Source organism: Calonectris borealis, chromosome 32, assembly GCF_964195595.1.
Source record: "Calonectris borealis chromosome 32, bCalBor7.hap1.2, whole genome shotgun sequence".
In the NCBI taxonomy this organism is placed as follows: domain Eukaryota; kingdom Metazoa; phylum Chordata; class Aves; order Procellariiformes; family Procellariidae; genus Calonectris; species Calonectris borealis.
This window is the reverse complement of record NC_134343.1, coordinates 609,892-623,826: the sequence shown is the minus strand read 5'-3', so window position 1 is coordinate 623,826 and position 13,935 is coordinate 609,892. Positions and strand designations below refer to the sequence as shown.

At 68.1% G+C, this 13,935-nt stretch overlaps 1 protein-coding gene across 1 annotated transcript in view; it reads right to left on the bottom strand.

Annotated features, from left to right (window-relative positions):
- Positions 1–13,935, bottom strand: part of RYR1 (ryanodine receptor 1) — a 77,557-nt gene that overhangs the window by 28,991 nt on the left and 34,631 nt on the right. Inside the window, 20 exon segments of the mRNA XM_075134343.1 lie at positions 650–888; positions 2,276–2,336; positions 2,419–2,468; positions 3,085–3,206; positions 3,672–3,739; positions 4,576–4,691; positions 4,962–5,085; positions 5,295–5,370; positions 5,455–5,532; positions 6,055–6,195; positions 6,851–6,940; positions 7,246–7,324; positions 7,398–7,561; positions 8,759–8,899; positions 8,974–9,064; positions 10,046–10,266; positions 11,307–11,476; positions 12,328–12,448; positions 12,535–12,646; positions 13,484–13,670. Of these exon segments, the coding sequence (XP_074990444.1) occupies positions 650–888; positions 2,276–2,336; positions 2,419–2,468; positions 3,085–3,206; positions 3,672–3,739; positions 4,576–4,691; positions 4,962–5,085; positions 5,295–5,370; positions 5,455–5,532; positions 6,055–6,195; positions 6,851–6,940; positions 7,246–7,324; positions 7,398–7,561; positions 8,759–8,899; positions 8,974–9,064; positions 10,046–10,266; positions 11,307–11,476; positions 12,328–12,448; positions 12,535–12,646; positions 13,484–13,670 (2,451 nt within the window).

Genomic DNA, 13,935 nt, shown 5'->3' with positions numbered 1-13,935 from the left:
CTGACCAGCCCCCTGTCCCCAACATGTCCCCTGTCCCCAACATGTCCCCAATGTCTCCCGTTGTCCTACATCCCTCGAGCCCCTTGTCCCCAACATATCCCCATGTCCCCAATGTGTCCCCTGTCCCCCACATGTCCCCAATGTCTCCCCATGTCCCACGTCCCTCCAGAGCCCCTTGTCCCCAACTTATCCCCATGTCCCCAATGTGTCCCCTGTCCCCCACATGTCCCCAATGTCTTCCTATGTCCTCTGTCCCTGCTGAGCCCCCGTCCCCAACATGTCCCCAATGTCTCCCCATGTCCCGCATCCCTGCCAAGCTCCTTGTCCCCAACATATCCCCGTGTCCCCAACGTGTCCCCAATGTCTCTTCATGTCCCACATCCCTCCCGAGCCCCCTGTCCCCAATACGTCCCCTGTCCCCAGTGTGTCCCCAACATCTCTTCACCTCCCACATCCCTGCTGAGCCCCTTGTCCCCAAGGTGTCCCCATGTCCCCTGGTCCTGCTGAGCCCCCATCCCCAATGTCTCCCTATGTCCCCATCCCTGCTGAGCCCCCTGTCCCCAACATGTCCCCAGTGTGTCCCCATGTCCCGCATCCCTGCCGAGCCCCCTGTCCCCAACATGTCCCCAACGTGTCCCCGCGGGCTCACGCATGACGTCGTCCCCGAAGTGATGCTGCGCCACGTGCTCGAAGAGGGAGGTGAGGACGGGCAGGAGGGCCACCGTGGTGTAGTTGATGTTCTGGGCCACCCCCTTCACCTGGGTGCGGCTCTGCGTCACCTTCCCCAGCTTCAGGTTCTCCACCATCTTCTCGATGTCCTCGGAGGCGCTCTCGAAGAAGGAGCGCAGCCCCGCCTTGACGATCTCGGGGCCCGACTTCATCACCGTCCTGGGGGGGACGCTCAGCACGGGCACGGCCACCGCCCGGGGGGACACGGGCAGCGCTGGGGACACGGGGCACCGCCACCACCCCGGGGGGACACATGTGGGCAGTGTTGGGGACACAGGGCACGGCCACCGCCCCGGGGGGACATGGGCAGCGCTGGGGACACGGGGCACGGCCACCGCCCCGGGGGGACACGGGCAGCGCTGGGGACACGGGGCACGGCCACCGCCCGGGGGGACACGGGCAGCGCTGGGGACACGGGGCACGGCCACCACCCCGGGGGGACACGGGCAGCGCTGGGGACACGGGGCACGGCCACCGCCCTGGGGGGACACGGGCAGTGCTGGGGACACGGGGCACGGCCACGGCCCCGGGGGGACACGGGCAGCGCTGGGGACACGGGGCACGGCCACCGCCCCAGGGGGACACGGGCAGCGCTGGGGACACGGGGCACAGCCACCGCCCAGGGGGACACGGGCAGCGCTGGGGACACGGGGCACGGCCACCGCCCGGGGGGACACGGGCAGCGCTGGGGACACGGGGCACGGCCACCACCCCAGGAGGACATGGGCAGCGCTGGGGACACAGGGCACAGCCACCGCCCCGGGGGGACACATGTGGGCAGTGTTGGGGACACGGGGCACGGCCACCACCCCGGGGAGACATGGGCAGTGTTGGGGACACAGGGCATGGCCACCGCCCCGGGGGGACACATGTGGGCAGTGCTGGGGACACGGGGCACGGCCACCACCCCAGGAGGACATGGGCAGCGCTGGGGACACGGGGCACAGCCACCGCCCCGGGGGGACACGGGCAGTGCTGGGGACATGGGGCATGGCTACCGCCCCAGGGGGACACGGGGCACGGCCAGAGCCCCGGGGGGACACATGGACAACACTGGGGGCACAGCCACCACCCCGGGGGGACATATGGACAGTTTTGGGGACACGGGGCATGGCCACCATGCCAGGGGGACACGTGTGAGCAGTGTTGGGGACATGGGGCATGGCCACCACCCCGGGTGGACATGGGCAGTGTTGGGGACATGGGGCATGGCCACCACCCCGGGGACACATGTTGGGGACATGGCCACCACCCCAGCAGCATCGGGGACAGGGGACAGTGGGGATGAGGGTGGCACTGGGGTGGCATCGGATACTGGGGGACAGGGACAGCATCGGGGCACTGTGGGGACAGGGATGGCATCAGGGTGGCACCAGGACACTGCAGGGACGAGGGGACCGTGAGGACAGGGACAGCATCAGGGTAGCACTAGGACACCGTGGGGCCAGGGATGGTGGCACAGGGACACCGTGGGGCCAGGGATGGTGGCCCTGGGACACCGCGGGGACGAGGACAGCAGCGTGGTGGCACCGGGACCCCGTCCCACCTGGCGTCCAGGGAGCGGGCGAGGATGTGCAGGCAGTTCACCACGGCCGGCGCGTCGGTCCCTGGGGACGGGGACGGGGGGTCAGGTGCCACCGGGGCACCCCCCGCCCCCCGCCGTGGGGGTCCCCGGCCGTGTCCCCTTACCGAAGAGCGAGACGCGGTGGCGGACGAGGGCGGCCAGCTTGCAGAAGAGGCTGATGGGGGATGGGGGTTCAGGGGGGTCCCCAAGACCCCCAGCAAGGGGACAGTGTGGACCCCAAGTCCCCTCGGCCAGGGGATGGGGTGCAGGGGGACCCCCTGAGCCCCCCCAAGAGCAGGGGGTTGGATGGGGCACCCCCATTGTGCAAGGGGCTGGGGGTCCGGGGCTCCGGGTGCCCTGTGTCTGGGGGTCCGGGCACCCCATGAACGGGGGTCTGGGGGGCCGGGTGGGGGTCTGGGGGGTCTGGGCACCCCATGAACGGGGGCCTGGGGGTCTGGGGGGTCTGGGCACCCATGAACAGGGGCCTGGGGGTCCGGGTGGGGGTCTGGGCACCCCATGAACGGGGGCCTGGGGGGTCTGGGCACCCATGAACAGGGGCCTGGGGGTCCGGGTAGGGGTCTGGGCACCCCATGAACAGGGGTCTGGGGGTCCGGGTGGGGTCCTGGGGGGTCTGGGCACCCCATGAACAGGGGTCTGAGGGTCCGGGTGGGGTCCTGGGGGGTCTGGGCACCCCATGAACAGGGTCTGGGAGTCCAGGCATCCCATGTCCAGGGGTCCAGGGGTCTGGGTGCCCCATGGCCGGGGGTCTGGGGTCCGGGGGTGCCCCCCACCTGGTGATCATCTCCTTCTCCTTGTTGGAGGCGTGCCCCCCGCTGCCCAGCACCTTGGCCGGGGTGGAGAGGAAGTAGAGGCAGTGGTTGTGGAAGTACTGGTTGATGAGGGGCAGCAGGATCTGGGGGGGATGGGGGGGTCAGGGGGGACCCCAACACCCCGTAAGGGACCCCAAACACCTGCATACCCCCAAATACCCCATAGGGACCCCAAGGACCCTCTAAGGAACACCTCAACCCCCTATGGGACCTCAAGACCTTATGGGGTCCACCTCGACACCCTATGGGGACCCCAAAGACCCTTTAAGGGGACCCCAAGGACTCACACACCATATGCATCCCACAGAGACCCCAATACCCTATAGGGGACCCCAAATACCCCATAGAGACCCCAAACACCATATAGGGGACCCTGAACAGCTCACGGGGACCCCGAATACCTCATAGAGACCCCAAACACCCTATAGGGAACCCCAAACACCCCATGGAGACCCCAAACAGCCCATTGCCCCTTTCCCTGGGGTGGGGGACAGATGAGGTGCCTGTACCCCCCCACACACCCCACACCACTTTGGGGTCCCTCTGACCTTGGCGAAGAACTTGATCTCCTGCTCGTGGGGGGATTTCTCCACCCGCCCGCTGCTCACCACCGCCTCTGGGGGGGGGCAGGCAGTCAGGGGGGGACATGGGGTGGGGGCACACGGGGACAAGCAGTCGGGGGGGACCAGGGTGCCCTGAGGGGTCTGGGGCAGCACTGGGGGGAGGTGTCCAGGGATTGCAGGGGCACCTGGGGGGTTCTCAAGGAGTTCAAGGGGGTCTTCAAGAGGTCCAAGGGGGGGTCTCGAGAGGTCCAAGGAGGTCTCAAGGGGCCTAAGGGGGTCTCAAGGGGTTCAAGGGGCTCCTTTAACAGGTCCAAGGGGGCCTCAAGAGGTTCAAGAGGGGTCCTTCAAGAGGTCCAAGGAGGTCTCAAGGGGTCCAAGGAGGTCTCAAGGGGTCCAAGGGGGTCTCAAGTGGTCCAAGGGGGGCCTCAAGAGGTCCAATGAGGTCTCAAGATGTTCAAAGGGGTCCTTCAAGAGGTCCAAGAGGGCCTCAAGGGGTCCAAGGGGGGGGGTCTCAAGGGGGTCTCAAGAGGTCCAAGCAGGTCCTTCAAGAGGTCCAAGGGGGTCTCAAGGGGCCTAAGGGGGTCTCAAGGGGCTCCTTTAACAGGTCCAAGGGGGCCTCAAGAGGTCCAAGGGGGTCCTTCAAGAGGTCCAAGGGGGGCCTCAAGGGGTCCAATGAGGTCTCAAGATGTTCAAAGGGGTCCTTCAAGAGGTCCAAGAGGGCCTCAAGGGGTCCGAGGGGGGGTCTCAAGGGGTTCAAGGGGGTCTCAAGAGGTCCGAGGGGGTCTCAAGGGGTCCAAGGGAGCACCGGAAAGGTCTGAGGAGGATCTGGGGGGGTCCCAAGGGATGAAGGGAGAGTCCCAAGGAGGTTGGGGGGGTCTCGGGGCCGTACCCAGGTGGGCGATGAACTCCTGGGAGATGTCCATCCACTTGAGCAGCTGCTGCAGGAAGCCGTAGGCGAAGCGCTTCTCGATGGAGGAGGTGTCCAGCTCCATGTCCTTCAGCCCCCTGCAGTGGGGGGTCAGCGAGGGGCCCGCACCCCCAGACCCCCCACATGCCCACACCCCAAACCCCCCTCTCCAGCAGGGCTCAGCGAGGGCCGCAGACCCCAACCCTCCTGCCCCCCCAAATCCCCTCTGTGTCCCCAAACCCTCCCCAGCACCCCCCAGGCCCCCCAAGCTCCCTCTCCCCTGCACCCCCCCCTACCAAGACCACCCAGCTCCCTTGTCCCCAGCCCCCCTGTGCCCCCCAGGGTGCCGGGGTTCCCCCCCCACCCACCGGGTGACGGCGTAGCCGTTGAGCTGCAGGAACTTGAGGAGCTCCTGCGCCTTCTCGCGGTCCCGCGCCTTCTCCTTGGCCGTCAGCGTGTCGTAGGGCACGAGCAGGGGGTGCGAGCCCCCCCCTGGCACCCCCGTCAGCACCCAGGGGTGGTGCGGGAGGAGAGGAGCGCCCGCGGGGGGGCAGCACCCATGGGGGGATGCAGGGGGAAGGACAACCCTTGGGGGGGGCAACCCAGATCCATGGGGTGTCCATAGGGGTGCAGGGGTGCCCGTAGGGGTGGGGGGGCCCCGGGGGTGCCCACAGGGATGGGGGGGACGCGGGGGTGCTCACCCTTGGCCTCCAGCTCCTGCTTCTTCTTGCGTCCCCAGGTGTTGTGGTAGTTCTCGGCCAGTTGCTCCGCCATGGCCTGGGGGACACGGCGAGGTGGGGGGGTCCGAGGTGGGGGGGACGACACGGGGGGGGGACGTAGGGGACGTGGGGGGACACTTACCTGCAGCTCCCGGGACAGCGTCACCCCCGAGAGGTCCACGGGCTGGGGGCTGTAGCCGTGGCTGGGGTCGTAGGTGGCCTGGAAGGGGGTCAGGGTGGTGTGAGGGGGCCATGGACCCCCAGGGGTCTGGGGGGCTCCTTCACCACCCCATGGACCCCCAGGGGCTTGGGGGGCTCCTTCACCACCCCATGGACCCCATTGACCCCCAGGTGATTGGGGTGCTCCTTCACCACCCCATGGACCCCCAGGGGTTCTTGGGGTGCTCCTCCACCATGTCATGGACCTCATTGTTCTCCAGGGGTTTGGGGGGCTCCTTCACCACCCCATGGACCCCCAGGGGCTTGGGGGGCTCCTTCACCACCCCATGGACCCCATTGACCCCCAGGGGTTCTTGGGGTGCTCCTCCACCATGTCATGGACCCCATTGACCCCCAGGGAGTTGGGGTGTTCCTTCACCACCCCATGGACCCCCAGGTGATTGGGGTGCTCCTTCACCACCCCATGAACCCCCAGGGGTTCTTGGGGTGCTCCTTCACCATGTCATGGACCTCATTGACCCCCCAGGGGTTTTCAGGGGGGACCCAGGCATCCAGGCCCCACCTGGGCAGACTGGGAGATCTTGCGGGTCTTCTTCTTCTCCACCTTGTCCTCCTCGCCCTCGCGGGCCTTCTCCACCATCCATTCCCAGGCCAACATGGCCTTCAGGGACTCCTTGATGGGCCACCGGTAGATCTCCTTGTCCTGGGGGGCAGACGTGGGGCTCACAGGGTGCCCCCCAGCATGGCCCCTCAGCTGGGGGGCCAAGGAGGGTCGGGGGGTCTAGATGGGGCTGGGGGGTCTGGACAGAGCCAGGAAATCAAATGGGGTTTTGGGGGGGATCCAGAGAGAGTTGAAGGGTCTGGATGGAGTTGGGGTGCTCCAGATGAGGTTAGAGGATCAGGATTGGACTGGGGGGGGGGGCAGGTTGGGTTGGGGGGGATCTTGATGAAGTTGAAGAGAATGGATGGGGTTGGGGGATCTCGATGAGGTTGAGGAGGATGGATGGGGTTGGGGGACCCAGATGAGGTTGAGGGATCTCAATGGGGTTGAGGAGGATGGATGGGTTGGGGGACCCAGATGAGGTTGAGGGGGATGGATGGGGTTGGGGGACCCAGATGAGGTTGAGGGATCTCAATGGGGTTGAGGAGGATGGATGGGGTTGGGGGATCTCGATGGGGTTGAGGGGGATGGATGGGGTTGGGGGACCCAGATGAGGTTGAGGGGGATGGATGGGGTTGGGGGACCCAGATGAGGTTGAGGGGGATGGATGGGGCTGGGGGATCTGGGCAAGGTTGGGGGTGTCCAGCTGGGGCTGGGGGGGTCCCAGTCAGGTCCCAGCGGGGGACACACACGGTACCTTCTCAGAGAAGGTCTTGTAGGGTCGCAGCATGGGGTGGGTCTTGGCTTCTTCATCCACCGTCTCCCCAAAGGACCAGTTGTTCTGGATCTGCCGAGGGATGGGAACGTCACGGGGGGTGCTGGGACATCGGGGGGGGGGCTGGGACATCGCGGGGGGGGCTGACGTGCAAGGGTGGGGGTCCAGGACGCTCAGAGGAGCGGGAAGGGCTTGGGGTGGGGGGTTCCAGGGGTGCAGTGAGGTCATGCAGGTATGGGGGCGACCAAGAGGGGGGGTCCTCGGGGGGGATCATGCAGGTGCATGGGGGGCTGGGAGGGTCCTGGGGGGACCGTGGGGATGCAGGGACCCCAGGGAGGTCCTGGGGGTGTCCCGCAGGTGCCGGGGGGGGTCCCCACCTTGTCGAAAGCCCACTTCTCGTGGGTGTACTCCGCGTACTTGTTGATGAAGCCATCCAGCTTCTCGGGGATGATGACGCTGTGTGGGGACAGGGGGGTCAGGGGGGGACGGAGCCAGGGCAGGACTATGGGGGGGGTGGCATGGACCCTACTTGAGGGTCTCGACCGGCTTGGGGTCGAAGTTGCCCTCGGCGTCGACGGAAGCCTTCTTCTCCGTCTTGGAGGAGTAGCTGGCGTCCACGTAGTCGGGGGGGAGGGCGCCGGCGATGGCGCAGAGGCACGGCATGGCCAGCTTGTACAGCTCCGCCTCGAAGCGCTGGCGGGGGGCGCGGGGGTCACCCCCGCCCCTCAGAGCCACCCGCTGTCCCCACAGGTGCCCCCCGAAGTCCCCCACGGGTCCCCCTGGACTGCCCCAGGTCCCCGTGGCTTCCCATGTCTCAGACCCCATGTCCCCATCCCCATGTCCCCATCCCACTCAGCCCCGTGTCCCCAAACCTGTGTCCCCATCCCCGTGTCCCCATCCCCGTGTCCCCATCCCCGTGTCCCCATCCCGCTCACCCCCCCGTGTCCCCAAACCTGTGTCCCCATCCCCGTGTCCCCATCCCACTCAGCCCCGTGTCCCCATCCCGCTCAGCCCTGTGTCCCCATCCCCGTGTCCCCATCCCTGTGTCCCCATCCCGCTCAGCCCTGTGTCCCCAAACCTGTGTCCCCATCCCCGTGTCCCCATCCCCGTGTCCCCATCCCTGTGTCCCCATCCCCGTGTCCCCATCCCACTCAGCCCTGTGTCCCCATCCCCGTGTCCCCATCCCCGTGTCCCCATCCCGCTCAGCCCTGTGTCCCCATCCCCGTGTCCCCATCCCGCTCAGCCCCCCGTGTCCCCATCCCTGTGTCCCCAAACCTGTGTCCCCATCCCCATGACCCCATCCTGCTCAGCCCCCCATGTCCCCATCCCCGTGTCCCCATCCCCGTGTCCCCATCCCCGTGTCCCCATCCCACTCAGCCCTGTGTCCCCATCCCCGTGTCCCCATCCCCGTGTCCCCATCCCGCTCAGCCCTGTGTCCCCATCCCCGTGTCCCCATCCCCGTGTCCCCATCCCCGTGTCCCCATCCCGCTCAGCCCTGTGTCCCCATCCCCGTGTCCCCATCCCGCTCAGCCCCCCGTGTCCCCATCCCTGTGTCCCCAAACCTGTGTCCCCATCCCCATGACCCCATCCTGCTCAGCCCCCCATGTCCCCATCCCCGTGTCCCCATCCCCGTGTCCCCATCCCCGTGTCCCCATCCCACTCAGCCCTGTGTCCCCATCCCCGTGTCCCCATCCTGCTCAGTCCCCCGTGTCACCCTGCCCGTGTCCCCATCCCCGTGTCCCCATCCCGCTCAGCCCCCCATGACCCCATCCCCGTGTCCCCATCCCCGTGTCCCCATCCCCGTGTCCCACCCCGCTCAGCCCCCCGCGTCCCCCTGCCCACCCCGTCCCCGCGTCCCCCTGCCCACCCCGTCCCCGCGTCCCCCCGCACCTTGTGTGCCAGCGACTCGAAGATGCCCCAGAAGAGCTTGCGGGTGAGGTGCAGCTCCTCCTCCGAGCTGACCCCCTGGTTGGGCCAGCCGCTCGGCAGGCAGTAGTACTTCCAGCATCGCTCGTAGTGATTGGTCAGCAGCTGGGGGGGCGCGGGGGGCGTCAGCAGCCCCCCATGGCCGGGACCCCCCGGCGGCGGCGGCCCCCCGGGCTCACCTTGAGCGGCATCTTGGCGAACTCGTTGAGGATGGGGACGTCGAAGACCAGGCGGCGGAGGAGGTGCTGCAGCATGGAGGGGTGGATGTACCTGGGCGGAGATATAGGGGCAGGGAGCGTATAGGAGGTACGCAGGGGCGTGGAGGGGATACAGCTTGGGGAGAGAGCACGTAAAGGGGCGTAGAGGGCATAAAGGGGTGCGCAGGGAGAATATAGGGGGTATGAAAGAGTATCAAGGGAATATAGAGGGGATATAGGTTGGTTAGAGGGGATATAGGAGGTATAAAGGGGGTGTATAGGGAATATAGGTTGGGTAGAGAGCACGTAAAGGGGTGTAGAGGGCATAAAGGGGTGCGCAGGGAGAATATAGGGGGTATGAAAGAGTATCGAGGGAATATATAGGAGATATAGGTTGGTTAGAGGGGATATAGGAGGTATAAAGGGGGTGTATAGGGGTGCGTAGAGAGAATATAGGAGGTATAAAGGGGTATAGAGGGAATATAGGTTGGGTAGAGAGCACATAAAGGGGTATAGAGAGCATAAAGGGGTGCGCAGGGAGTATATAGGGGGTATGAAGGAGTATCGAGGGAATATAGAGGGGATATAGGTTGGTTAGAGAGAATATAGGAGGTATAAAGGGGTATAGAGGGTATTAAGGGGTGTGTAGGGAGAATATAGGGGGTATAAAGGGGTGTGTAGAGAGAATATAGGGGGTATGAAGGAGTATAGAGGGAGTATAGAGGGGATATAGAGGGTATGTAGAGGAGAGATAGCAGGCTGTAGAGGGGATATAGGAGGTATGCAGTGGTATAGAGGGGATATAGGGGGACATGGGGGGGTGATGCAGGGGTGTGGGGGGATATCAGGGGTGTGTGGGGATATCAGGGGTGTGGGGGGTGACGCAGGGTTTTGGGGGGCTATGGGGGTTTTGGGGGGGTACAGGGGGATGCAGGGACCTGGGGGGATATCAGGAGGTATGGGGGGGGTGATCCAGAGTTGGGGGGTGATGCAGGGGTATGGGGGGATATCGGGGGGTACGGCGGGGTGAGGCGGGGGTTCGGGGGTCCCCCACCGGCAGAGGGCCATGAGGCACTCCTCGATGACGTCGCGCTGGGCCTTGGTGAGGGAGCGGCCGCGGGAGAGGCGGTAGATGGTGTGCAGCATGGAGTCCACCATGATGGCGCGGTGCTCGGTGCCGGCGAAAAGCGGGGCGCACTTGGTGATGAGGGGCAGCACCGCCACGCACAGGTACCGGTTCAGCGCCAGCGCCATCTCCGTCGTGCTGAAGGCGGCCTTGGTGGGGGGACGTGGGGGGGGTCAGCACCCCATGGGGCAGGGGGAGCCCCCCAACACTCCCCAGCGGGACCCCGCGGGAAAGGGACGCCATGGGGTAGGGCTGGTGGGGGGCACCCCAATAGCCTTCCCATAGGGCAGGTGGGGGGACCCCATATCCTTCCCATAGGGCAGACTTGGGGGACCCCGTATCCATCCTATAGGACAGATTTGGGGGACCCCATATCCTTCCCATGGGGCAGGGCAGGTGGGGGGGACCCTGTATCCATCCCATAGGGCAGACTTGGGGGACCCTATATCCATCCGATGGGGCAAGGCAAGTTTGGGGGACCCCATATCCATTCCATAAGGGCAGATATAGGGGACTCCATATCCATCCCATAGGGCAGGGCAGGTTTGGGGGACCCAATATCTATCCCATAAGGGTAGATTTGGGGGACCCCCACAGGGCAGGGCAGGTTTAAGTGGACCCCAGACCCATCCCATAGGGCAGGACAAGTTTGGGGGATCCTGTCTCCATCCCTTGGGTACCCCAGATCCACCCCAGGGGGCAGGTTTAAGGGGACCCCATCTCCATCCCATGGGGCAGGTTTGAGGGACCCCAGACCCACACCATGGGGCCGGTTTAAGGGGACCCCAGACCCACCCCATGGGGCCAGTTTAAGGGGACCCCATCTCCCTCCCATGGGGCAGGTTTGGGGGACTCCAAACCCACCCCATGGGGCAGGTTTAAGGGGACCCCATCTCCCTCCCAGGGGGCAGGTTTGGGGGACCCCAGCCCCAGCCCAGGGGGCAGGTTTAAGGGGACCCCATCTCCCCCCCACGGGGCAGGTTTGGGGGACCCCAGCCCCAGCCCAGGGGGCAGGTTTAAGGGGACCCCATCTCCCTCCCACGGGGCAGGTTTAAGGGGACCCCCTCTCCCCCCCAGGGGGCAGGTTCAGGGGACCCCCTCTCCCCCCCAGGGGGCAGGTTTAAGGGGACCCCCTCTCCCCCCCAGGGGCAGGTTCGGGGGACCCCCGCCCAGGGGCAGGGGCTCTCACCGTGTCGAGGGAGGCGGCGGCCCGCATGTCGGGCAGGAAGCCCACCTCCAGCACCCGCAGCAGGAACTCCTGGCTCTCCACCCCGTAGACGCGGTCGAGGAAGAGCACCATGGGCGCCTTGTGCTCCGGCACGAAGCTGGCGGCCATGCGCGGCTCCACCACGCTGCCGTCTGGGGGGGCGGCAGTGCTGGGGGGCTGCACCCCTGCCCGGACCCCTGCCCGCCCCCCCCGGGGGGCTGCACCCCTGCCCGTGCCCCTGGGGGGGCTGCACCCCTGCCCGTGCCCCTGGGGGGGGCTGCACCCCTGCCCGTGCCCCTGCCCGCCCCCCCCGGGGGCTGCACCCCTGCCCATGTCCCCGCCCGGGGGCTGCACCCCTGCCCGGACCCCTGCCCGCCCCCCCCGGGGGCTGCACCCCTGCCCGGACCCCTGGGGGGGGCTGCACCCCTGCCCGGACCCCTGCCCGCCCCCCCGGGGGGCTGCACCCCTGCCCGTGCCCCTGGGGGGGGCTGCACCCCTGCCCGTGCCCCTGGGGGGGCTGCCTGACCCACATCGCCCCGAGGGGGCTGCCTGCCCCTGGATCACCTCAGTGTCCCCCCGAGTCTGGCTGGGAACCCCAGTCTGCTCCCCCCCAGCCTGGCTGGGCACCCCATGTCCCCCCAAACCCAGTAACCCCCCCAGTCTGGCTGGGTGTTTTCCCTTTTTCCCCCCAGCCCAGTGCCCCCCCAGTCTGGCTGGGCACCCCATGACTCCCCAGCCCGGTGCCCCCCAGTCTGGCTGGGCACCCACATCCCCCCAGCCCGGTGCCCCCCGGTGTGGGTGGGCACTGCACGACCCCCCAGTCCGGTGCCCCCCATTCTGACTGGGCACCCCGTGCCCCCCCAGCCCGGTGCCCCCCGGTGCAGGTGGGCACCCCACGACCCCCCAGCCCGGTGCCCCCCCATTCTGACTGGGCACCCCGTGCCCCCCCAGCCCGGTGCCCCCCGGTGCGGGTGGGCACCCCGTGCCCCCCGCGGGCACCCACCTTTGCCGAGGGCGGGGATCTGCAGGGGGAGGCTGATGATGCCCACCAGGTCCTCCAAGGGCACGAGGGAGCGGAGGATGGCGCGGATCCGCAGCGCCTCCCCCTTGCCCGCCTGGATCAGCTGGGGGGGGCGAGGTGGGGGGGGTCACCCCGGGCCATGCCCCCCCCCACGGTGTCCCCCCCCGTGTCCCCGTCCCCCCTCCTTACGTGCATCTCGGGGGCGCAGCGGCCCAGCAGGTCGATGAGGGCGGCGTAGAAGGACATGATGGCGTTGCCCAAGTGCACCCGGTTCTCCTCGGGCGGCTCCTCGCCCCCGAACCTGCGTGGGGTGGGGGGGTCAGGGGGTGGGGGGGCATCAGAGGGACCCCTAGCAGCCCAGGGATGGGGGGTCAGGGGGCATCGTGGGGACCCCCAGCATCCCCTGCGACATGGGGACCACAGGGTGAGGGGATGGGGGGCAGCATGGGGACAGCGGGGTCAGGGGGTGGGGGGCAGCATGGGGATCCCCAGGACCCCTGCAGCATGGGGACAGCAGGGTGAGGGGATGGGGGGCAGCATGGGGACAGTGGGGTCAGGGGGTGGGGGGCAGCATGGGGATCCCCAGGACCCCTGCAGCATGGGGACAGCAGGGTGAGGGGATGGGGGGCAGCATGGGGACACTGGGGTCAGGGGGTGGGGGGCAGCATGGGGACCCCAGCACCCCTGCAGCATGGGGACAGCGGTGTCAGGGGGTGGGGGGCATCGTGGGGACCCCCAACACCCCTGCAGCATGGGGACAGCGGGGTGAGGGGATGGGGGGCAGCATGGGGACAGCGCGGTCAGGGGGTGGGGGGCATCATGGGGACCCCCAGCATCCCGGCAGCACAGGGACGGGGACGTTTTGCCACCCACTTCAGCAGCCCCCCGTCCCATCCCCATCCCTGTGGCCCCCCGTCCCGTCCCTGTCCCAGCGGCCCCCCGTCCCTTCCCTGTGGCCCCCCCTCCCGTCCCCGTCCTCACGGACCCTCCTGTCCCATCCCCATCCCCGTGGCCCCCCGTCCCGTCCCCGTCCCAGCGGCCCCCCCTCCCATCCCCATCCCTGTGGCCCCCCCTCCCCTCCCCGTCCCCGCGGCCCCCGTCGCGTCCCCGTCCCCGTCCCCGTCCCCGTCCCACGCACGGCTCCCGCCGCCGCTCCCTCCTGCCCGTGGGCCCGTCGCGGGCGGGGTCCTGGGCGATGCGGAGGGCGTCCTGGATGGCGGCCAGCAGCCCGCTGCCCCCCTCGCCCCGCAGCGCCGGCCCGAAGCACTCGGGCCGCCGGATCAGCAGCCGCACCACCACGTTGGCGTTCTCCTCCACGCTCTCCCCTGCGGCGGCACCACCGGGCTGCCAGGGACCCCCGGGGGGCCGGGAGGGGCCGGGACCCCCAGGGTGCCAGGATGGGGACGTGGGGGTGCAGGGACCCTGGGGGTGCGAGGATGGGGACACAGAGACCCCAGGGTGCCAGGATGGGAACATGGGGGTGCAGGGACCCCCGGGACCCCCGGGGGGCCGGGAGGGACCGGGACCCCCAGGGTGCCCGGATGGGGACACAGGGACCCCAGGGTGCCAGGATGGGGACATGGGGGTGCA